Below are 26,323 nucleotides of genomic sequence, written 5' to 3' on the forward strand. Positions count from 1 at the left end.
TGTTTAAGTTCACTAATGAAGCAGAGCTTTACTCAGTTTAAGCCTTTGCAGTCTTAAGGACTGTGGAGTCATATGTTGTCTATTTTATTCTAACTGCTAAACCTGAAATGTCTGATCAATAAAAGTCTGATTCTGAGGCAAACCGTGGTCTTTTCTAAGTTGCTTAAGTTGCATATGTACGGGAGGTAATAGGTAGTCTGTTTCGGTGTCCTGCCCTTTCCCCAGACACAGGGAAAGACAGGGGGAGGGGGGAGGGGAAGCTGACTGCAAACCACAGATACAGAATACCCTTATATTTTCCTGCTGCATGTATGTGCTGGTGGACACATACACACCCCACTGGTCACCAATAGACCCCACTATACTTGTCTAATGTATTATGCATATGGACATGTGCATCTATCTATCTATATAAATAATATAAAATGGTAGAAGTTTTGTTTGACTGACTGAAGGGTTCGTGATGCTGTAAAATCTCATTAAACAATCAGAATGAGCACTGGATGGCTGCTTACAGTGAGTGGTTGGTTAGACATTTCTTAATTTTCTCTTTGAAGCTTGAAATTTTAAATATTAGCAATATTTTAGAAAGTCCAGTTAATTCCATTTGTATCTTTGAAGGATTTTTGAAAATAAAAAATGCTGTAAAGATGTTAAAAATGGGAATAACCCCAGTTAGCTGCAGATGAAGACTCCTGGCATCTTAGCCTAGTAGAGCGGGAAGGCCAAGAGCAACAGGAGGAAACTTTCTTGCTAAGAGAGAAAAACAGTAACTCTAGCTTCAGTCCTTGCTTGTACATAGATTAAGGGCCAGATTTTCAAAGGGGTACGCGTGTAAGATACGCGAGTACCCCCCGAAAACCTGGCCCAAACACCCCCTGCGCGCTCCAAGCCTATGTTGCATAGGCTTCCGGCGTGCGCAAAGCCCTGGGACGGGTGTTTCGGGGGGCGTGTCATGATCCGCGTGTCATCGGGGGGCGTGTCGAGGGGGCGTGACGCGTTCAGCGCGTCATCCGGGGCAGTGCAGCGGGCGTGTTTTCGGCCCGGGGGTGTGGCCGCGGCCTTCGGACCAGCCCCCGGACCGGAACATGGAGTGCAGCAGCCGGCCCGGCGCGCGCAAAGTTACGCCTGCTTCGAGCAGGCGTAACTTTCGTGATAGAGGTAGGGGGGGTTTAGATAGGGCCGGGGGAGTGGGTTAGGTAGGGGAAGGGAGGGGAAGGTGGGGGAGGGTGAAGGAAAGTTCCCTCCGAGGCCGCTTCGATTTCGGAGCGGCCTCGGAGGGAACGGAGGCAGGCTGCGTGGCTCAGCGCGCGCAGGCTGCTGATTTTTGGCAGCCTTGTGCGCGCCAACCCTGGATTTTAATGGATACGTGCGGCTACACGCGTATCTATTGAAATCCCGCGTACTCTTGTTCGCGCCTGGTGCCATCAACATGCATTTGGACGCGCGTTTTCGGCCCCTTACTGAATAAGGGGTAACGCTAGTGCGTTGAAAACGTGCGTCCAATAGAGGGTTTGTATTTTGAAATAAGTGAAAAATACAGTAAGGATTTTAGTGAGATTGGTGTATGTGAAAGAGGAGAAAGAAGGATGCACAGGGTACACAGAGCCTATATTTTCTTTTTCATTCAAATGCACATTTTTATGTAATGCTTAATGCGTTGGCCAGGATTTTTGTGCTTGACAAAACTAGGGTAGTGTAATCACAAAACTAAGAACTGTATGCAGAAAGCGTATGCATTCCAAACTTTCCCTACTTAAATCCCCCAGATATCCTGAATTAATGGTGTGTAACTGCTTTCTGAGTCAGGCTCTTAATGTGATTTATTACTGTTTAATTTAAATCTGGTTTGTCTACAAAGAAAGAACACACTCTTAATTTTCTTTATAAAATGGATATTATTTATAAAATATATTCTTAAATATAATTATTAAATATAATATATAAATATATATTATAAATAATATATATAATTTAAAAAATGTATATTATTGTATATAATACTTTTTTTATATGGAGTATATAATTTATATAAGGTTATCCACAGTGTATAAGGTTATACACAGCCCCTTATTGAGTGTATAATTTGCAGTGTTACTTATTATGTTCTTCTGTTGTTTTCCATCAGGTACTGTTCCTTTTGTCCTCTTCCTGTTTTTCCCTCTCTTCTCTCGCCCCTTCTCTCTTCCTATCTGCTCCCACTCCCCCACCCTGGTTTTTTGTAATTTCCTCCTTCAGTTATATTGTAAACTGGCATGATGAACCCACAAATGTCGATATATAAAAGCTAATAAATAAATAAAGAAAAAAGAAAAAAAATCTTTCAAGTGAATTTTCAGGCATTTTTCATGTTAATGTAACATACTATTATAGCAATTTTCAAAAGCTATTTACCCATGTTAAGTGCATTTAACATGGGTAAAACACAATGATAATTCAATGGCATATATTGTGGCATTTTCAAAAGTATATTTTCATGGGTAAAGTGCATTTACACATATAAAACCAAGTTATCTAATTGTTTATCCCCGTTTGTTGGTTCCAAGTCTTGATCTCCCTGTTCAATGTAATGCATCCTTGTGCAAAGATTATTGTTTGAATGTAAACCGAGGTGATTTGTAACTTGTTACAAGAATATTGGTATATAAAAGTGCCAAATAAATAAATAAATAAATAAATAAATACATTTAAGCGTGTAAATGCTTTTGAAAACCAGGCAGTTTGGCTTTTGCGTGGTCCTGAGTCCCACTGGTAAACTCATTGCTTTCTATTCTCAGAATCACTGTGTGCTATGAATTTGTCACTCCACTTCAATGCACGGAAATAAATATTAATATAAAATATAATAAAGTGATACTTTTTTATTGGACTAGCAGCACATTCTTGAATAGCTTTCAGAAGTTAACACTTCTTTCTCAGATCGAAATAGAATAAGCAGGTCAGAGTAAGAAATGACATTGTTGGGAAACACAAGTGTATTGCAGAATTCATTACAGTGGTAGTGGAAAGAGATGGAGGGGTTTTGATTTAAGAGTGATAAGAAAATGATAGGGAGGCAGTAGACTTATTTCTGGCAGTAAGTTAAAAACCCAAATGTGAGGCAATGCTTCTGTGTTCCCCCTTAAACTGGTGCAGGACCAGGCTAAGTGCCTGGTCCCCTTTAATTCCCCTTGTGAGAGAGAGCTCTATGGAGGGGCCCAGCAGAAGAGAAATAAGAGCTGGGAGCCAGGTGGATTAGTCATACCAGGCTTAGGTCTCCAGGAGGAAGGCAGCTCCTGCAGAATATTTCTGTCTAAACATTGAGCTGTAAAGAAGCTGTATAAGTACTGAGGGAAGCGGTACTAACTGTGAGTAGTTAGAGTATACTATTCTGAAGATAAAGGCAGTCTACTAATGTATATGTGTTAAAGTGGCAAATAATGATAAAGTGTTTTAAGAAAGGCTGGAGTCAGTCCAGGTTTGTGCTAGGGGATCACCGCTCATTCCCACACCAAGTCTCTGAAAGTCCTTTTGTGTCAGTGCTCCTTCTTCTTCATGCTACCATTGTAATGTATTTTATGAATGTACAATCGCAGTCACTGGGTATTCATGGTAAACATATTTTAGATCAGAGTTTTGTGGTGCATTCTACCTGCAGGAGAAAGGCAAGCTTTCCTTAAATATGTTGCATTAATTAGTAAATTCTGGAGCTGTACAACTGCCAAATAGGGATGTGCATTAGTTTAAAACGAATGGGTATCCTGAAACAAAAAGGGTCTAATTTGTTTCTTTCGGGGTCCCTGAAACAAATTGAGAGGGACCCCCCAAATTAAATTTATCCTATTTGTTTCAATTGTTTTGAAATGAATGATTTATATGAACCATTAAAGTCAATGGCCTCATAGAAATCCATGAGAGAGTAACAGATGTACAGTTAGGAATTGATACAAAATATAGTGCAGCCAGCTAGCAGCATGAGTAGGTCTGACGGCCAAGGAGACAACAAGGATGATGTTTCTCAGTGAAGCATTTTTTCAATCTAGCCTATTGCTGTGCACCAGACCCAGTAACGCTCATCTCAAAGACTGTGCATGCCTGAGATTGACTGTGCATTTCTTCTGAAGGCATTGTCTATGAAGTATTCTGTTTGAGCTCTTTTTGAGTTCTTAGATTACTTTTCCCAAGCAACGTTTTGGCTGCTGCCTATTTTAGGCTGTCACATGTCAGTCACATAGTAGAGAAAATCAGCCAGGCATTGCATCAGAAGCTCTGTGTCAGACGTGTTGCTGTTCTTTTCTTCCTTTGTGGAGGCAGAGCAGGGGCAGATTGCAGGCAGATATCAGCCCGGGGCATTTTTTTCTAAACCAGCCCACAGGGTATTTGTGACTCACTAATGTGCTTCCTGTGCAGTACTTGCTTCAGTGCCTCCCAAAAGGACAACAAGCTAATTGTTGAGAGGTAGATCATGTAACTTAGAGCCTGGCGGAATTGCGACAAACAAAATCTCCAACCTAAATTTCATCTTTTCCATAAAACATTAAGTAGAGCACAACTTAGACCAGGGGTGAGCAAACTGAGCTGCAATCCCACTTCTATCCATGCAATTGGTTTGGCCTCCCACAAGTTTGGTTACATTATTCATATATCCTGGATTCCTGGTCTGGTGTTAGTCTTTTGTCAACTAATCATCTTTTGAACCAGTTGCCAAGAAATGAGAAAACCACACTGCCAACCAGTGGCTCAGACACATACATAAAGGCATTTACTGCAGTACCACTTCTCTTGTGCTCATTCAGTGAGTGTCCCCCTGCCCCAGCACTGTTGCAGCCAGCTGTCCTACTCAGAAGTCGTTCCGTCCACCTCAGACAGAAGCCTTACTAACACTACACTCCTTCTGGTTCACCCCTTCCTTTCTATGACAGTAGATTACCTCCACTTCAGCACATTCTCACTGACTGTGTTCTACCGTCTGCTGCTTTTCTGATTCCCTAGGCTCGCTTCTGCCTGGAGAGATGGGGATTAGAAATTATCCATACTACCTGCTTAAGGTTTAAGAAAAAGAAAAATAAGCCATGGTCAAGGGTATCTGCAGCAGAGACTGGGGAGAACCTGGCCCACAACAGCACGTCTCCAGATGGAATTTTGCTTTTCTACATGGAGCCAGTGCAGACAGGGCTGGGGCAAAGGTATTAGGCACCCTATGCAAATGTTATAGCCTTGCATTCCAGGCCTTATCCTCTATACACACAATTACATATTGGGGTAGATTTTCAAAGGGGTACGCGCGTACCCCCCAAAAACCTACCCCAAACCCCCCCTGCGCGCGCACCGAGCCTATTTTGTATAGGCTCGGTGGCGTGCGCAAGCCCCGGGACGCGCGTAAGTCCCGGGGCTTGCATGGAGGGGCGTATCAGGGGTGTGTGCCGCGAGTGATGCGGCGTTTCGGGGGCGGGCCTGGGGGCGTGTTCAAGGCCTCCGGACCAGCCCCCGGGACGGGTGATGGCGCGCCAGCAGCCTGCTGGCGCGCACAGATTTACGCCTGCTTTCCGCAGGCGTCAATCTGCCAACAAAGGTAGGGGGGGGTTTAGATAGGGCCGGGGGGGGGGGTGGGTTAGGTAGGGGAAGGGAGGGGAAGGTGGGGGAGGGTGAAGGAAAGTTCCCTCTGAGGCCGCTCCGATTTCGGAGCGGCCTCGGAGGGAACAGGCAGCGCGCGCTGGGCTCGGCGCGCGCAGGTTGCACAAATGTGCACCCCCTTGCGCGTGCCGACCCCGGATTTTATAAGATATGCGCGGCTACATAAAGTAAGGCGCTTGGAACTTATAGGTATTAGGCATATTGTAAATTGTGTTGTGTGGGCTTGGCTTAAGAAAACCATGAGTAAACTAACTTACAATTATAATACAATAAATTCCCAAATCAAAATAGCACGAACTGCCAACATTCAAACAGTAGCAACCCTACCTATGAAAAAGCAGCACTGCAAATATTACACCCGGCCCTAAAACATCAATATGCCTCCTATTAGGAAAACAAAACAAGCTAAGCTGCTATATATATCCCTACACAGAAACTATACCTCACTTTGGTCTGGCACAGGCAGAATACAGACAGACCCTCACTAAAACAGAATAAAGAGACCATAAATTATTATTATTTATTTATTTATTTATCTATTTCAACTTTACAATTAGTAATCATTCATAACAGAAAAGAAAAACTATTTATACAGCAATGACCATTTCCAATTTCATTTGATTCTGTATATGTTAAATAAAGTCATCCACAAGAAAAAAGTAAAAAACATTAAGCGGTTAAAGGAAATCAATGAAAAATCACTGAAAAAACAACTGAAAAGTTAAGGCTGTACCCACTCTCTATTTTACTTTGCCTCACTACCCAAAGCTAAGGATTCATGGGCTAGCGAATCCAAAAACACTCTTAACTGTGAAACTTCATAAAAGATATATCTCTGATTTTTACGCGATATCTCACATCTACATGGGAATTTTATAATCATTTTTCCCCCATATTTTTCTATCTCTGATTGCAAAGCTAGGAATTTTTTCCTCCTCATCTGTGTTTCTCGTGATAAGTCAGGGTATATCCATATTGGAGCCCCATGAAATTTCTCCATTCTTTTCCTCATGTAGATGCGGAATACAGCGTCCCTATCTGATGCGAAAACAAACGATACATGCAATATCGACCTAGTTACAATAACCATTTCTGTAGTTGCTTCTATTATTTCAGACAAATCTAACCGTGGTTCTGATAATTTACCATTTGAAGTTACATCAGTCCCTTTTGTTGCCACATAATAAATTTTTGATATAGGAGGGATAGATTTTTGAGACATCTGTAATACAACACTAAGATATTCTTTAAACATATCTAATGGTGAGATCAAATCATGTCTTGGGAAATTCAAAATCCTTAGATTTAGATACTTCAGAGAATTTTCAATGGCCTCAGGTCTTTTATCATAAAGAATCTCGACCTTCGTAAATCTCTGATAACAACCATGCAAGTTATTCCATCTCTCATCTACTACATGTTGGCTTTCCTCCAGCTTTGAAATTTCAGTCTCAATTTTTATAAAGTGTTGATTTGATGTCTCTGTTACGTTAGTTAGTTTAATAATAGCCAGCTCTAATGATTTTATAGCTAACCAAATAGAGTCCATTGTAATCTCTTCAGGTTTTAGATCTTGCAATAAGTTTCCTTTCAGAGTAATTGGTTCACATTGGCCCTCCTTAGCTTGGTTTCCTTCTCCTGGTGGAGGAGGAGTGTTAGGGGCCCCAGGACTCAAGGATGCCTTGGCCAGAGGATCTGGAATCCGCTCTATTCCAGACTCCTCAATGGACTTATTCACCGGGTCATTAATGGGTACAGGCGGAAAATAAGCTGGAATTTGTGGTTGCGAAGGTTCGGATATTGGAGATGAAGTTATCATCTCCCTAATCCTTGCCTTCCTCTTAGTATGAGGCATAGTTTTCCAGTTTTCCGGTATTCCACACAATTCAACCCACAAGTCCAACCAACTTATCCACCAACCTTAATAAAACAAAAAACTTTTTTCTTGTGTTGGAAAAATGAAGGCTTTGGAGCGAAAGATCAAGAAATGATAGAAGAATATTTTACTCACAAGTCCTGATTCTTCAGCTTAGAGGAGCGAGTTAAGTAGAAACAACCATCCAAATTATTGGCGCTATTCCGGCAAAGCCGCACGCCCCTTTGGTGTGCACGGCTTCGGCGACGTGCCGGCGGCATCGATGCGCTGCAGGGGGCTGGCTTTTAAACTTTAGCCAGTCGCCCCTGAGTGATGTCGGCGCTGCCGGGAAATTAGGAAACTGCAGCTGTAGAACTCGGGTTGGGGGGGTGGGCGGGGCGGGCGGGCTCCCCGTCCACCAGCGAAACGTCCAGGTAAATGAAGCAAATGGTTCCTTCGCTCCTCTGCCTCGACCATAAATTATAAAAAGAAACATGCAGATAAAATCTGAACTGGAAACTGCAACATGCCAGACACTGAATATGAAAAATAAAAACATTACTATTTCTCATAAAACATCAAACAATAAAACCAAGAAATATGAAAGATAATAGTAAAATCACACTAAAAAAAGAACAAATGTTTCAAAACAGCTGATGAATAGAATATCCAATAATCCAATTATTCTTTTCAAATATTATAGGTTTTTGGGAGACACATCAAATAACACCCAATAATTAAAACCAGCAAGAGTAAAAAAACAAATCCCCAGCTCTTCATACCTGGGAAAGTTTGATTTCCACTCATTCTAAGATTGTTCTGGATTATTAGCTGGAGAAAAGAGGGTACATAAACTGTTTCCTTCCTCCCTCTCATGCACACACATGCAAGCAGGCTCCCAATCTTTCTCACGGGCACCCACAAGCAAGCTAGCTCCCAGTCTCTCTCACACAAGCACACACACACGCAAGCAGGCTCCCATTTTCTCTCTTACAGGCCTTACACGTACAGGCAAGAGATCTCCCAGTTCTTACAGGCGTACACAAGCAGGCTCCCAATCTCTCACATTATTCTGCCTTTGCTCACTCTTCACCCCGCCGGCCTGCAGCTGGGTCTCTCTTGATTTACTTTGGCCCGGCCAGTGGCCAACAACAAGGCTTTCCTTTTATTTCGGTCCCATCAGCCTGAAATCTGGTGGTGGTCCCAGCAAGTCTCTTTCATTTCAGTCCCACCGACCTGAGCTCCAACAGCAGCCCCAGCGAGTCTCTCCTTTTATTTTGGCCCTGCCGGCCTAAGCTCCAGTGACAGCCCAAAGCGAGCCTCTCCCTTCATTTCGTCCTGGTTGGCCTGAGCTCTGTCAGTAGCCCCAGTGAGTCTTTCCTTTCATTTTGGCTGTAGCTGGGTCTTTCTCTCTTTTTTGCTTTATATTTCGGTCCGTGGTCAGTTCTCTCTTCTTTTGCTCTAGCAGCAGCCCGGGTCTCTCTTCCTCCTCTGGTTGCAAGCAAGATGGTTTTGCTGGTAACTTCTTTAGGCCCTTTATGCTATATTTCCCAGAGCATGAGGACACAACACAGCAAGCAACTAATGCAGATGTCATGCTGCAGCCTTTCATTACCTGACCAATACGACCGGCCCACCAAGGCATGCCTGAAGCCCCAAAGACTAAAGAGGTTAGGGCTGTTCAGCTAGGAGAAGAGATGGCTGAGGGGGAATATGATAGAGGTCGTTAAAATCATGAGAAGTCTAGAATGGGTAAATGTCAATCGGTTATTTACTCTTTCGGATAATAGAAGGACCAGGGGGCACTCCATGAAGTTAGCATGTGGCACATTTAAAACTTTGGAGAAAGTTCTTTTTTACTCAACGCACAATTAAACTCTGGAATTTGTTGCCAGAGGATGTGGTTAGTGCAGTTAGTATAGCTGTGTTTAAAAAAGGATTGGATAAGTTCTTGGAGGAGAAGTCCATTACCTGCTATTAATTAAGTTCACTTAGAGAATAGCCACTGCTATTACTAGCAATGGTAACATGGAATAGACTTAGTTTTTGGGTACTTGCCAGGTTCTTATGTCCTGAATTGGCCACTGTTGGAAACAGGATGCTGGGCTTGATGGACCCTTGGTCTGACCCAGTATTGCATGTTCTTATGTTCTTACAATTCTGGTTGCCGCATTACAAAAAAGATATATTTGCGATGGAGAAGGCACAGAGAAGGGCAACCAAAATGGATAAAGTGGATGGAACAGCTCCCCTATGAGGAAAGGCTGAAGAGGTTAGGACTGTTCAGCTTGGAGAAGAGACGGCTGAGGGGGGATATGATAGAGGTCTTTAAGATCATGAGAGGTCTTGAACGAGTAGATGTGAATCGGTTATGTACACTTTCGAATAATAGAAGGACTAGGGGCATTCCATGAAGTTAGCAAGTAGCACATTTAAGACTAATCGGAGAAAATTCTTTTTCACTCAATGCACAATAAAGCTCTGGAATTTGTTGCCAGAGAATGTGGTCAGTGCATTTAGTGTAGCTGGGTTTAAAAAACGTTTGGATACGTTCTTGGAGGAGAATTCCACAACTGCTATTAATCAAGTTTACTTAGGGAATAGCCAATGCTATTAATTGCATCAGTAGCATGGGATCTTCTTAATGTTTGGGTAATTGCCAGGTTCTTGTGGCCTGGATTGGCCACTGTTGGAAGCAGGATGCTGGACTTGATGGACCCTTGGTCTGACCCAGCATGGCAATCTCTTATATTCTTATGTTCTTATGTCTTCATGTAGAATTTTGCTGCATCTCACTTTTGAAGGTTGCCTCTGACGTCGAGCAAGAACTGTGAGGGCTGTGCCTTGTGCTGAAAAAGCTGCCATTTTCTGAACTGAGACCTCCCGCAACCCAAATCCAACAACACATGAGAAACATTTTTACTGACATTAAAACAAAAATAGTTGGTTTGTCAGTAAATCAAAAACAAACAAAACAACCAATCTCACATTATCAGTAAAAAATGTTTCTCAGACATTGGCAACTGTAACAGTTGCTATAGCTTGAAACCTGTAGCTGGTGAAATGTAATAATTTTAGTGAATGCAGCACATTTCAGCCATGGTCTTGTGGAGGCTAGAGCTTGAATGGAACTTATACTTTATTGATACATGGCCAGTTGATTTGCATTATAAAAAGAGAAAAAAGTGGTCTAAGAAAACTTCAAAAATCTAAGCATTGATGTATAGCTGTCAGGGTGTTGCAATTTTATTGTCTGGATATGTTTTTTTATTTTTTTACCTTTTCTTTACATTTCTTATATAGATCAAGTACAACTTGATATAGGAAAACTTACAGCAGATGATAAGAAACTACAATAACCAACAGAAAAAAAGAAAATTAATAATATCACTTGCCACATATCAGATCCACAAATACCAAGAGGATCTAAGGAAAATCCCAGGAGCAAAGTATTAAATCCAGACAAATAACAAAACCATTCACAGGAGAGCAGTACCTTCATAAACCTATTAGGTTTGGGTGTTTTTAATTGTTGGTGCCAGCAAACATAGTACAAAATATCAAAATTTTAAATAAACTTTCAAAACATATAGTTCTGTAAATGGACAAAGGCCTCTTTGTCCATTTCAGAGTAGTTAAATCACAAGCAGATTGTGATAAATTGCAGGAAGACCTTGTGAGACTGGAAAATTGGGCATACAAATGGCAGATGAAATTTAATGTGGATAAGTGCAAGGTGATGCATATAGGGAAAAATAACCCATGCTATAATTACACAATGTTGGGTTCCACATTAGGTGCTACAACCCAAGAAAGAGATCTAGGTGTCATAGTGGATAACACATTGAAATCGTTGGTTCAGTGTGCTGCGGCAGTCAAAAAAGCAAACAGAATGTTGGGAATTATTAGAAAGGGAATGGTGAATAAAATGGAAAATGTCATAATGCCTCTGTATCGCTCCATGGTGAGACCGCACCTTGAATACTGTGTACAATTCTGGTCACCGCATCTCAAAAAAGATATAATTGCGATGGAGAAGGTACAGAGAAGGGCCACCAAAATGATAAAGGGAATGGAACAACTTCCCTATGAGGAAAGACTAAAGAGGTTAGGACTTTTCAGCTTGGAGAAGAGACGACTGAGGGGGGATATGATAGAGGTGTTTAAAATCATGAGAGGTCTAGAACGGGTAGATGTGAATCGGTTATTTACTCTTTCGGATAGTAGAAAGACTAGGGGGCACTCCATGAAGTTAGCATGGGGCACATTTAAAGCTAATCGGAGAAAGTTCTTTTTTACTCAAAGAACAATTAAACTCTGGAATTTGTTACCAGAGGAAGTAGTTAGTGCAGTTAGTAAAGCTGTGTTTAAAAAAGGATTGGATAAGTTCTTGGAGGAGAAGTCCATTACCTGCTATTAAGTTCACTTAGAGAATAGCCACTGCCATTAGCAATGGTAACATGGAATAGACTTAGTTTTTGGGTACTTGCCAGGTTCTTATGGCCTGGATTGGCCACTGTTGGAAACAGGATGCTGGGCTTGATGGACCCTTGGTCTGACCCAGTATGGCATTTTCTTATGTTCTTATGTTCTCTTAAAATGCAAAGAAGAATTTTTTAAAAATATTTACCCAATGGAGTCCTCCTTCTGTTAGAGAGCACAGATACTTTGAGGGCTTCAAGTGATGGCATCCAAAGCATCCAGGGCCAGTGCAAGGGTCTGTAGCAGACCAATGTAACACTGCCTCCTGCAAACCTGAGTTGAATGCTCCCCTCTGACAGGTGGCAGATAGAGTTATATTTGCCCTCTTACTGTTCTCTCTCTGTCTCTCATTTTAAAAATGGCGCCCTGCCCACTGATGCTGCCCTAAGAAAATGTCTAGTCCCACCTAATGGATGCACCGGCCCTGCTGGCATCCGAACAAAGTGTGTGTCCTGAGACAGTCATCTCTTTTTCCACAAGTTTGTAAAACCATAAGAAGACATTGGACAATATTATGTTTATGTAAGACCTTTCATGTAGACCACCTCCCTTTCTCTTGGTGAGACAGCAGCAGTAAAGGCTGGGTGGTCAGTTCTGCACCTTGTCCGGAGAGTTCTGTGTCTGAAGGCAGAGGTTGTTTAAGTTTGTTTGTTTGTTTGTTTGTTTATTTATTTATTTATTTATTTACAAACTCTTCTATACCGTCGTTCAGTTAGATAACCATCACAACGGTTTACAAAAAGGCACTATAAAGAAAATTCTAAGTGGTATAGATTACAAATTAAGCATGTGCCATCATAGTACGGTAACATATTTTAATACAATCAACTATGTGTTTAAGTTAAGCCTATATGTTGGTAAGAAAATTGTTAAGCAGTTCAAATCTAACATTAATATGCATTTGTAGGTAAAAAACAAAACAACTGTTTGCTTGGTGCATCCTTATCTATCAACTGTTTTTCTCCTTCTCTTGTCTTTATAAAAAGCTTGGTTAAAGTACCAGGTTTTCAGGTTAGTTTTGAATATTTTCAAATTACTCTGCAGCCTTATTTTGAGTGGCATGGTGTTCTCGAGCATCATTTTAAATGTGGCTTGCGCCGGTGTGTGAACTATGCCTGCAGATTAACAATTGAACATTCCTTTACAGGAGATGTTTTCAACTTTCAATATAATAAAATAGACATCTAAGATTTATGTGGATAAAACTGAGAATGGCATGAATTGAACATCAGAACTTCCTAAATACTAGAAGACAAATGCACCTATAATAAATCATTGTGTATCTGCTGGACATAGTCAGTAATGGGTTCAGGATATCATAAAACCTTTGATTGGAGTTTTGATTTGAGGTGAATTGATACTTCTTCTGTAGCTTGCAGATGGAAAGTGTCAAGTCATATTGCCTAGGTCCCTCTACTTACCCTCTGATTTGCTTTTCAACATCCAACCCAAAACTCTAAAGTCTGGTTGTATGTGTTTGACCCTGTTTTCTAGAGAGTTTCTTCCAAATCCTTCTCAAAATAGGCTTTTGTGGATGATCAACAATGAGCTGAGAAAGTTCTTGAAGCATCATGAAAAACAGAAATAAAGATCAGTTTTATTCCAAAGCATTCCTCTCACTGTATCTACCTTGAGTCTCTGCATTGTACAAGTCAAGAATTCTCAATAGGCATCTTCCCTATATAATTATTTTTTTTATGAATCGAGGCTCCTTGTCATTTTACTTAAAATCTAAGTTGCTCCTCATATTTCCCAAGGCACATGACTTCCCATTGTCCCAAAGATTTACTTGACCTATGTAAGAAACATAAGAAATTGCCATACTGGTTCAGACTAAGGGTCCATCAAGCCCAGCATCCTGTCTCCAGCAGTGGCCAATCCAGGCTACAAGTACCTGGCAAGTACCCAAAAACTAAGTATATCCCATGCTACTGATGCTAGTATTAGCAGTGGCTATTTTCTAAGTCAACTTGATTAATAGCAGGTAATGGACTTCTCCTCCAAGAACTTATCCAAACCTTTTTTAAACCCAGCTACACCAACTGCACTAAGCACATCCCCTGGCAACAAATTCCAGAGTTTAATTGTGCGTTGAGTGGAAAAGAACTTTCTCCGATAAGTTTTAAATGTGCTACTTGCTAACTTCATGGAGTGCCCCCTGGTCCTTCTATTATCCGAAAGAGTAAATAACCAATTGACATTTACCCATTCTAGACCTCTCATGATTTTAAACACCTCTATCATATTCCCCCTCAGCCATCTCTTCTCCATGCTGAACAGCCCTAACCTCTTTAGTCTTTCCTCATATGGGAGCTCTTCCATCCCCTTTATCATTTTGGTCTCCCTTCTCTGTCCCTTCTCCATTGCAACTATATCTTTTTTGAAATGCAGCGACCAGAACTGTACACAGTATTCAAGGTGCTGTGTCACCATGGAGTGAAACAGAGGCATTTTATTCACCATTCCCTTCCTAATAATTCCTAACATTCTGTTTGCTTTTTTGACTGCTGCAGCACACTGAACCGACGATTTCAATGTGTTATCCACTATGATCCCTAGATCTCTTTCCTGGGTGGTAGCTCCTAATATGGAGCCTAACATCGTGTAACTACAGCATGGGTTATTTTTCCTTATATGCATTCCCTATATGCATTTAGCCACATTAAATTTCATCTGCCATGTGGGATGCCCAATTTTTCAGTTTCACAAGACACTCCTGTAATTTATTACAATCTGCTTGTGATTTAACTACTCTGAATAATTTTGTATCATCTGCAAATGTGATTACTTCACTCATCGTATTCCTTTCCAGATCATTTATAAATATATTGAAAAGCACCAGTCCAAGTACAGATCCCTGAGGCACTCCACTGTTTACCCTTTTCCAATGAGAAAATTGCCAATTTAATCCTACTCTCTTTTTCCTGTCTTTTTACCAGTTTGTAATTCATGAACGGATATGGCCACCTATCCCATTACTTTTTACTTTTCTTGGAAGCCTCTCATGAGGAACTTTGTCAAATGCCTTCTAATAATCCGAATGCACATCACTGGTTCACCTTTATCCACATGTTTATTAACCCCTTCAAAAAAGTGAAGTAGATTTGTGAGGCAAGACTTGCCCTGGGTAAAGCCATGCTGACTTTGTTCCATTAAACCATGTCTTTCTATATGTTCTGTGATTTTGATCTTTAGAACACTTTCCACTATTTTTCCTGGCACTGAAGTCAGGCTAACCGGTCTGTAGTTTCCCGGATCGCCCCTGGAGCCCTTTTTAAGTATTGGGGTTACATTAGCCCCCTTCCCCTTCCCCTTCTCTGCTTCAACGGCAGGGGGAGTGTGGAATGGAGGATCTGAGTGTGGACGGCAACCAACAGAGTCTGGATCGTATAGTCTGGGTGGACAGGGGCAGGGGTGTGGCCTCCTTGTTGCAGTGGTTGCTACCCCTAATTGAGCTGGATGTTCACTTGGATGCAGATCCGGCGATGCTCTCTACATTGGTGGTTGGGTGGAGGGGAAATAGGGCTGGAGGGTACTGGAAGCCAAGAGTAACAGGTGGGAGAGAGAAAAAGGAAGAAAAAAAAATGGATAAAGTGCTTAGCTTGCTGGGCAGACTAGATGGGCCGTTTGGTCTTCTTCTGCCGTCATTTCTATGTTTTTATATGTTTCTATGTTTCCAGTCTTCAGCTACAATGGATGATTTTAATAATAGGTTACTAATTTTAACTAATAGAAACATAGAAACATAGAAATGACGGCAGAAGAAGACCAAATGGCCCATCAAGTCTGCCCAGCAAGCTACGCACTTTATCCATTTATTTTCCTTTTTCTCTCTCCCACCTGTTACTATTGGCTTCCAGTACCCTCCAGCCCTAATTCCCCTCCACCCAATTTAGAGAGCAGCTTTGAATCTGCATCCAAGTGACATCCAGCTCAATTGGGGGTAGCAACCGCTGCAACAAGCAGGCCACCCCCTTGCCCCATACTCTTACCCACCCCTGTTTTTATTTTTTTATTATTTTTTTTTTTTGGAAATAGCAGCCCTCCATCCTTCCGCTCCGTGAAGGTGGAACACCAACTACTGGCCACTGGCATCCCGCTCCGTGAATGCCTCTGTGGCTACTGCCGCTCCGTGCAGTGTTTGAATGCAGCTGTGGCTACTGCCGCTCCGTGCAGTGTTTGAATGCCTCCACTTTATTCACGCCCTCTAGACTTGATGGATCCACAGTGTTTATCCCATGCCCCTTTGAAGTGGTTCACAATTTTAGACTTCACCACTTCCTCTGGAAGGGCATTCCAGGCATCTACCACCCTTTCCGTGAAGAAATACTTCCTGATATTGGTTCTTAGTCTTCCTCCCTGGAGCCTCAGCTCGTGACCTCTGGTTCTGCTGATTTTTTTCTGATGGAAAAGATTTGTTGATGTCTTTGGATCATTAAAGTTTTTCAAGTATCTGAAAGTCTGAATCATATCACCCCTGTTCCTCCTTTCCTCCAGGGAGTACATATTTAGATTCTTCAATCTCTCCTCGTATGTCATCCTGTGAAGACCCTCCGCCTTCCTGGTCGCCCTTCTCTGAACCGCTTCCATCTTGTCCTTGTCTCTTTGTAGATACGGTCTCCAGAACTGAACACAGTACTCCAGGTGTGGCCTCACCAAGGATCTGTACAAGGGGATAATCACTTCCCTTTTCTTACTCGATATTCCTCTCTCTATGCATCCCAGCATTCTTCTGGCTTTTGCTATCGCCTTGTCGCATTGTTTCGCAGACTTCATATCATTAGACACTATCGCCCCAAGGTCCCTCTCCTGCTCCGTGCACATCAGCCTTTCCCCCCCCCCCCATCGAATATAGTTCATTCGGATTTCCACTCCCCATATGCATGACTTTGCACCACTTGGCATTGAATCTCAGCTGCCATATCTTCGACCACTCTTCCAGTTTCCTTAAATCCCGTCTCATTCTCTCCACTCCTTCCGGCGTGTCCACTCTGTTGCAGATCTTAGTGTCGTCCGCAAAAAGACAAACCTTACCTTCTATCCCGTCCGCAATGTCGCTCACAAAGATATTGAACAGGACCGGTCCCAACACCGATCCTTGTGGTACACCACTTAAAACCTCTCTCTTCAGAGAAAGTTCCATTTACCATCATGCATTGTTTTCTGTCCGTCAACCAGTTTTCAATCCAGGTCACCACCTCAGCACTCACTCCTAAGCTTCTCGTTTTATTCACCAGTCTCCTGTGCGGAACCGTATCAAAAGCTTTGCTGAAATCCAAGTAGATGACATCGAGCGCTCTTCCTTGATCCAATTCCTTGGTTACCCAGTCAAAAAAGTCAATCAGATTTGTCTGACAGGATCTTCCTCTGGTGAATCCATGCTGCCTCTGGTCCATCAATTCTCCCGACTGTAGATAGTTCACTATTCTCTCTTTCAACAGTGACTCCATTACTTTTCCCACCACCGAAGTGAGGCTAACCGGTCTGTAGTTACCAGCCTCCTCTCTGTTCCCACTCTTGTGAAGCGGGACCACCACCACTCTTCTCCAATCACTCGGCACCACTCCCGTTTCTAGGGATCTATTGAACAGGTCGCACAGCGGTCCCGCCAGCACATCTCTGAGCTTCCTCAGTATCCTTGGATGAATCTATAAGACAGGCTAATAGACAGAATAGATCTGAAATTTCATTTTTTAGTTCCTTCAGAACCCTGTGGGGTGTATACCATTCATTCCAGGTGATTTACTATTCTTCAGTTTGTCAATCAGGCCTACCACATCTTCTAGGTTCACCGTGATTTGGTTCAGTTCATCTGAATCATTACCCATGAAAACCTTCTCTGGAACGGGTATCTCCCCAACATCCTCTTCAGTAAACACCGAAGCAAAGAAATCATTTAATCTTTCCGTGATGGCCTTATCTTCTCTAAATGCCCCGTTAACCCCTCGATCATCTAACGGTCCAGCTGACTCCCTCGCAGGCTTTCAGCTTCAGATATATTTTTTAATGTTTTTACTGTGAGTTTTTGCCTCTACAGCCAACTTCTTTTCAAATTCTCTTTTAGCCTGTCTTATCAATGTCTTACATTTAACTAGTCAACACGTGTGCTTTAGCCTATTTTCTGCTGTTGGATCCTTCTTCCAATTTTTGAATAAAGATCTTTTGGCTAAAATACTCTTTCATCTCACCTTTTAACCATGCCGGTAATCGTTTTGCTTTCCTTCCACCTTTCTTAATGTGAACTATGCTTACTGATCAACTGCTGTGTTTATTTAGAATACTGGTGTTTGTAAAATTGCCAACTGTAGGGGGAAAGACTAACAGAAAACCAGAAATATATAGTCCTGGGGGAATTCTGTGCTACTGCGGAGCGCAGAATTTCCGCAGAATTCCCCCTGCCTGTGCAGAATAGCAATTCTGCACAGAAAATAGCAGAGGAGACCCCGGCATGCCGAGAACAGAGGACGTGAAGACGAAGGCCTATGTGTGCCGCGGGACGTGCTCCATTCGCGGTAAAGATGAAGGCCCAGGAGCATGAATGCAAGTGAGTGTGTGAATGCAAGAGAGAGGGTCCTGTATGAGGGGATGTGTGTGTGTTAGAGAGTAAGGGAGCCTGTATGAGGGTGTATGAGGGTGTGTGTGTGTATTAGAGAGAGAGAGAGCATGTATGTGAGAGAGGGAGCCTGTGTGAGGAGTGGCAGTACTGAGAACGGGGTCAAACTCTGGGACTGGCAATAGAGTGGGTTGAGCCTAGAGGTGGAGGGGAGAGATACTGGCAATTGGAGGAGTTAGGGGCTGAGAGGGCAAAGTGGCCAGGGGAGTAGGGAGAGCGAGTGGAAGGGACACTCTTACAGTGAATTTTTAGGGAAATTCTGCTCAAAATATTTAAAATTCTGCATCTTTAAGTAATAACTTTTTTTCTGTATTAATTTAAAATGTAATTACTTAAAGACTCATGTAAATTGTGTTATTTTGACCAATATAAAGTTTGCAGAATTTAAAGTTTTTGTGCACAGAATTTTAAATTTTTTTGCGCAGAATTCCCCCAGGAGTAAATATAGTAAATCGGAAGTGGAAGAGGTGGCAAAGGGCAGGATAGAGTATAGTGGAAAGCAGGGGTGCCGGAAACCCTTTTGAATCCCTATTATAGTGGAAGTCAGCACCCATGTAAATGCAAAGTAGGGGATGCCATCCATTTCCAGTACTCCGAACTCTAGCATTTATAGTGGATAGGATCTCACCTGCGTAGATGTGGCCTGCAAGGCTTGGTTAGATGTTTTCGGTTAGAAATAACAAGGTCACCTCCCATATCTTTTTCATCAACCTTTTGGCTCCATGTCCACCCACCCACAGTACCTAGTTCTCCTTTTGAGATGACCATAATGACAGATGCAGCTCCATTAATCTGTTTTTTTTTCCCTTGGTGGTCTTCAGGTTTTGGTGACCACCTAATATTCTGTGGGACCCTTTTTCTTTCAGTGTTGATAGAAAGCAGCTGCTGTCTTTCTCTCACTTATCAAAAAGGTTAGCATCTGTAACCCAGCCAGAAGTGGAAAATAAAAGCAAGCTTTAAAGCTTTTCATTTCAGCAAGCCTGTGAACTAAACAATCCTGATTAAAAAAAAGACAATGAGCAAAGAAGCCTGGCTAATATCTTTCAAACACTGTGATTAATAATTGTGAAATATATAAACGTTACATATGGAAGGAATGTTTGTTTAGCTTTCTATACTGTATGTGAATAGACAGAAGACACGAGTACTCTTCTACTAAAAAGTTTTGTTATCACAGGCAAAAGGAAATGCTGGAAAGGGAAATATGTATTCTAGCACTGATACTTGCAATTATGTAAACACAAGCCGTTAAGCCTGTTAAAACGGGCTACATTAATTTTTTTTTTCAGTCCATTTTCGAACACAGCACCCTTCTACACTTTTTCTCCCTCACTCCCCCTTCCCCTCGTTCACTCACCCCCTTCCCTCCACTCAGTCTTACTCACCCTCTGTCTCCCACTGCCTCCTTCCCCTCACTCTCACCTCCCTCCCCTTCCCTCAGTCACTCCCACCTCTCTCCCCTTCCCTCAGTCACTCCCCACCCTCTCTCAATCCCATCCCCTCTCTCTCAGCCCTCCTCCACTCCCTTTTTCTCTGCTCCACAACTTCTTACCCTTCCACTTACTCACATCCCTCTGTCTCTCACCTCCCCTTCATTCTCTCTCTACCCTCACTCTTCCCCGCTCCCTCTCACTCCCTCACTCCCCCTCCCTCTCACTCCCTCCCCCTCACTCACTCACTCCCTCCCTCCCTCTCACTCACTCCCCCTCCCTCTTACTCACTCCCCCTCCCTCTCACTCACTCCCTCTCCCCCTCTCACTCCCTCCCTCCCTCTCTCTCCCTCAGTCCCTCCCCCTCTCACGCTCCCTCCCTCTCATGCTCCCTCCCTCTCTCTCACTCCCTCACCCCTCCCTCTCACGCCCCCCTCCCACTCAGTCCCTCCCTCTCTCTCTCCTCCCTCCCTCTCTCCTCCCTCCCTCTCACTCAGTCTCTCTCTCTCTCCTCCCTCCCTCTCACTCAGTCCCTCCCTCTCTCTCCTCTCACTCGCTCCTCCCTCGCTACTGGCCGTCGCCGCTGCCGCCACTCCTCCTCGCCACCGCCGCTGCTGCTCGACAACACCGCCGCCGCCGCTCGATGCCACCGCCGCCGCTCCTCGTCGCCGCCGCCGCTGCTCGACGCCGCCGCCATGTTGGAAAATTCAGCTGACGCTCGCTGAGACCGACGTGCTTGCCCGCACATGCGCATTTGCGGCACGTCGGTCAACCTTCGTTTATTAGGTTGATTAGGTTGATCTCAGAGAGAATTTTATAGCACTTCTTCTTTGACAGAAATTATTTAGTGATTGAATGCTCTTCCATCCCAGCTCTTGGCAGCTTCATATCATGAGGTATGCTGTGGATTATAGTGACTAATAATGATACTAATCCTGTAAAAACCAAGCTAAAGCTATCTAATATATTACTCTAAACAGATCAGATTATTTTTTATTGATTTATGTTTGTTTTGATTAGAACTGTTTTGCATTCATTTAATTAAGATATATCATTGTTTTTGAGAGTACTCTCAAAGTTAGTGGCCTCAGTTTTTGTAATGCAAATTTGACACTTACAGTCATGCAATGTTCTCTGTCCTAGGTGGAAATAACACTTCAGGATATCAATGATAATCCACCAGTGTTCCCAAGCGATCTACTCGACCTAACGATTCAAGAGAATATTGGTGATGGATCCAAGATAATGCAGCTAACAGCAACAGATGCTGATGAGGTAGGGAATCTGGAATACATTCAAAGAAATGGTTTGCATGATATTTCTCCTGACAAGAAACTATTCAGAGTGAAAATAAGAACATAAGGCTTGCCATTCTAGGTCAGACCAACAGTGGTCAAGCCAGGTCACAAGTACCTGGCAGGATCCCAAGGGATAGATTCCAAGCTGCTTATCCCAAGAATGTTTATTTTTGAGAAATAAACATTTCACAAAAATAAGTGAGAAGTTTAGATAGCTAAAACTAGTCAAACATACCTTGAAAGCAAATTCACAACAAGCAAACTAACCAAAAAACAAACCACATCATATAAATGTTGTCATCTTTTGCTGGCTATAAAGCAGTACAAATGAAATTAAAAGGAAGCATGCTTTCAAAGCTATTTTCGTTATAGTTGTGGAGATTGTTAATTCCTAAGTTATTTCTTTCCCCAATGATACATTGCTATGGGAACAGTGCTTTAATAGGCTGAGCAAGAGAGTAGATGACAGTGAGACACCTGTAAGAAAGCTTGAAACTTATGTAAAAAATACATAGTAACATAGTAGCTGACAGCAGATAAAGACTAGATTGCCTAGCTATTCTGGCTTACACTGCTAAGGATATGTCCCAACTGCTAACTTAGAAGCTTAACCACTGCCAAAGGCAGCTTTTATTGTCTTCCTCTTTGGGTAGATGGGCATATAAATTCCCTTATCTAAATCAACATCCAGGCCCTCCTATCACCAAGCTTTCTAATAATTTCTACAGGCTACCAGAACTTGTGAGGCTATTGCCTGAACATCTGGTGGCATATGCACTCTTTTCCATAAAGAAGTATTTTCTCATGTGCACTTCAAATCATGACCCCTTGTCCTTGAATTTCTTGTTAGGGTTGTGGACTAGGGATGTTAATCATTTTTATAACGAATTGAAATATCGTACGATATTTCTCAATTTGTTATATATCTGGGAAAATGAGAAACGAACACTCCCCCCCGAATTTTCGTGAAAATCGTTTTTTGGGTTAGTGCGCGCTAACAAAAAAAAGTTTTTATTTTTTGTTACTTTTTGTTATTTTTGTTAGTGTGCGCGAACTCCTGTTAGCATACATTAAGCCGAAAAACGATTTTTTTACTAAAAAAAAAACACCGATCTGCGGGAAAATGATATTTTCCTGCGTCCACACGAACCCGAAAGCACAATCAATCAGGCACCCTATGAATATCCCTATTGTGGACCCAGCTCAGCTGGGGAACCCCCATGAAAACAGTCCAGGACTCCAGGGACAGGCTAGACTAGGGGATCTTCTGCCTCTATCAGCCACCTTCCCCGCAGGTTGAGCCCTTGGGTTCTGGTGGCCGGCAGGACTTGAACAAGGGAGAGACCTAGGAATCTGGAGTGGAGGCAGAAGTCAGGCAGGAACGAAGAGGCAGGCTGCAGGTGGGTTTGAAGCTCAGGCAGGAATCAGTGGGATGGAACACTGGAACAAGACAGGAGTTAATGATACTAGCAAGCTTGAGCCAGGGAAAAAGGCTAAAACAGGAGGGCTTAGGGAAGCCAGGGAGCGAGGCTAGAAACAAGGGAGGCTTAGGGAAGCCAGGGAGAAAGGCTAGAGACAGGGAGGCTTAGGGAAGCCAGGGAGCGAGGCTAGAGACAAGGGAGGCTTAGGGAAGCCAGGGAGCGAGGCTAGAGACAGGGAGGCTTAGGGAAGCCAGGGAGTGAGGCTAGAGACTAGGGAAGCCAGGGAGCGAGGCTAGAGACAGGGAGGCTTAGGGAAGCTAGGTAGCGAGGCTAGAGACAGGGAGGCTTAGGGAAGCCAGGGAGTGAGGCTAGAGACTAGGGAAGCCAGGGAGCGAGGCTAGCCAGGGAGCGAGGCTAGAGACAGGGAGGCTTAGGGAAGCCAGGGAGTGAGGCTAGAGACAGGAGGGCTTAGGGAAGCCAGGGAGCGAGGCTAGAGACAGGGAGGCTTAGGGAAGCCAGGGAGCGAGGCTAGAGACAAGGGAGGCTTAGGGAAGCCAGGGAGCGAGGCTAGAGACAAGGGAGGCTTAGGGAAGCCAGGGAGCGAGGCTAGAGACAGGGAGGCTTAGGGAAGCCAGGGAGTGAGGCTAGAGACTAGGGAAGCCAGGGAGCGAGGCTAGCCAGGGAGCGAGGCTAGAGACAGGGAGGCTTAGGGAAGCCAGGGAGTGAGGCTAGAGACAGGAGGGCTTAGGGAAGCCAGGGAGCGAGGCTAGAGACAAGGGAGGCTTAGGGAAGCCAGGGAGCGAGGCTAGAGACAAGGGAGGCTTAGGGAAGCCAGGGAGCGAGGCTAGAGACAGGGAGGCTTAGGGAAGCCAGGGAGCGAGGCTAGAGACAGGGAGGCTTAGGGAAGCCAGGGAGCGAGGCTAGAGACAGGGAGGCTTAGGGAAGCCAGGGAGCGAGGCTAGAGACAAGGGAGGCTTAGGGAAGCCAGGGAGCGAGGCTAGAGACAGGGAGGCTTAGGGAAGCCAGGGAGCGAGGCTAGAGACAAGGGAGGCTTAGAGAAGCCAGGGAGCGAGGCTAGAGACAGGGAGGCTTAGGGAAGCCAGGGAGTGAGGCTAGAGACAAGGGAGGCTTAGGAAAGCCAGGGAGCGAGGCTAGAGACAGGGAGGCTTAGGGAAGCCAGGTAGCGAGGCTAGAGACAGGGAGGCTTAGGGAAGCCAGGGAGTGAGGCTTGAGACAAGGGAGGCTTAGGGAAGCCAGGGAGCGAGGCTAGAGACTAGGGAATCCAGGGAGCGAAGCTAGAGACAGGAGGCTTAGGGAAGCCAGGGAGCGAGGCTTGAGACAAGGGAGGCTTAGGGAAGCCAGGGAGTGAGGCTAGAGACTAGGGAAGCCAGGGAGCGAGGCTAGAGACAGGGAGGCTTAGGGAAGCCAGGGAGCGAGGCTAGCCAGGGAGCGAGGCTAGAGACAGGGAGGCTTAGGGAAGCCAGGGAGCGAGGCTAGAGACAGGGAGGCTTAGGGAAGCCAGGGAGCGAGGCTTGAGACAAGGGAGGCTTAGGGAAGCCAGGTAGCGAGGCTAGAGACAGGGAGGCTTAGGGAAGCCAGGGAGCGAGGCTAGAGACAGGGAGGCTTAGGGAAGCCAGGGAGCGAGGCTTGAGACAAGGGAGGCTTAGGGAAGCCAGGGAGCGAGGCTAGAGACAGGGAGGCTTAGGGAAGCCAGGGAGCGAGGCTAGAGACAAGGGAGGCTTAGGGAAGCCAGGGAGTGAGGCTAGAGACAAGGGAGGCTTAGGGAAGCCAGGGAGCGAGGCTAGAGACAGGGAGGCTTAGGGAAGCCAGGGAGCGAGGCTAGAGACTAGGGAAGCCAGGGAGCGAGGCTAGAGACAGGGAGGCTTAGGGAAGCCAGAGAGTGAGGCTTGAGACAGGGAGGCTTAGGGAAGCCAGGGAGCGAGGCTAGAGACAGGGAGGCTTAGGGAAGCCAGGGAGCGAGGCTAGAGACAGGGAGGCTTAGGGAAGCCAGGGAGCGAGGCTAGAGACAGGGAGGCTTAGGGAAGCCACAAGGAATACAAGGCAAGAAGGCTTAGGAAAGCTACAAGGTAGAAGGCTGCAGAGAGCCACAAGAAATACAAGGCAAGAAGGCTTTGGAAAGCCAGAAGGCACGATGCCGAGCAGACTCACTCAATGACAAGGCCCCAAGTGTAGAGTGAGGCAGGGCTAAATAGGCAGAGAATCGCTGCGTCATGAGGTCACTGAAACTAGATCTGGAAAGAGGGTAGGTGCAGCTCCTGGAGGACTTCTGGTGGTTGGGAGGCTGCATGACAAGCAGAATCAGAACATTTCTTTTTCTATAGAAAATTTCACCTTCCCAAACTTGATTGAAACCTATGAAATAATTGAATGCTTCTGTCATATTCTCCCTTTCTCTCATTTATTCCAGCGGGTACATTAAAAGTGTCTTTGTAGGATTTGTGGTGCAGACCTTGTATCATTTTAGTAGTTCTTTTCTGAATAGATTTTTAGTGAAAAGTTATTTTCTCCAGTAAAAAGACTATATTGAATTATATTGTTGCACTATACTGTGGGAAGCATTTCAGTTTCGCCAAGCAGCACATTGACTAGGCTGAAGCACTACTATGGTTAACAGATAGTTTCAGGTCATGCAGAAACAGGATGATGCAGTGTTATGGTTTAGCGGTGTTTGGGTGGATTCCTGGGTACTGTGGCAGATGACCACGCCCATGGGGAGGAGCCCCATGGGGAGCCACAGTACTGGGCTAGACTCGGGATGCACAAACACAGAGTTAGATCTTTTATTAAACAGCTTGTAGTATACCACCAGAGGTGGCAGTAGTGAGGTGATCCAGAGGTAGCAGTCCAGGGACCCTCGGCAGAGGGGACCCGTCTCACCAAGTTGTTATAGGGAGATTCTGGTGTAGGTTTCCCAGCACGGCAAAGCTGTGGGTGAGACAGACTGTATTGCATTATAGAGTTGTGCGCATAAGTTTACACACCCCTGGCAGAATTTGTAAGATTTGTAGCATTTTAATAAAACGTGAGAGATCAGAGAAAACACGTCTGTTAATTTTAATGTTTCAAATATGCATCACAGAATAGCACATTCATTAAACCATAGCAATAAAGGAAATAATAAAATGGTCCTGTTCAAAAGTTTGCATACCCTTGAATGTTTGGGCTGAGATGGCAATGAAAGTTAGATATCCACACCTGTTCCTTTTTTGATTGTAATTAGTGTCTGTATATAAATAGTCAGTGAATTTCTTAGCTCTTGAGAAACCCTTGTGCATTTCATCCATGGCTACGGTGGCTTTGGTGGTTACTGAAGTATGGGGAAAGCAAAAGAACTGTCAAAAGATCTGTGAGCAAATTTTATAAATCATGAAAAGGATATAAAAAGATATGCAAAGATTTGAAAATGTAAATTAGTACTGTTCAAACTCTGATCAAGAAGTGGAAAATTATGGGTTCTGTTAATATCAAGCCATGGTCAGGTAGACCAAGAAAGATTTCAGATACAACTGCCAGGAAAATTTGTTGGGATGCAAAGAAAAACTCACAAGCAACATCTACTGAAATATAGGCTTGTCCGAAACAAAGTGGAG

General features: G+C 43.9%; 1 protein-coding gene across 1 annotated transcript in view; it reads left to right on the forward strand.

Annotated features, from left to right (window-relative positions):
* The window catches only part of FAT4 (FAT atypical cadherin 4), a 625,352-nt gene that overhangs the window by 247,166 nt on the left and 351,863 nt on the right, over positions 1–26,323 (forward strand). The window contains exon 2 of the mRNA XM_029589082.1: positions 21,137–21,268. Coding sequence (XP_029444942.1) covers positions 21,137–21,268 — 132 coding nt within the window. The remainder of the gene's footprint in view (positions 1–21,136; positions 21,269–26,323) is intronic.

Source organism: Rhinatrema bivittatum, chromosome 1 (genome assembly GCF_901001135.1).
Source record: "Rhinatrema bivittatum chromosome 1, aRhiBiv1.1, whole genome shotgun sequence".
In the NCBI taxonomy this organism is placed as follows: Eukaryota; Metazoa; Chordata; class Amphibia; order Gymnophiona; family Rhinatrematidae; genus Rhinatrema; species Rhinatrema bivittatum.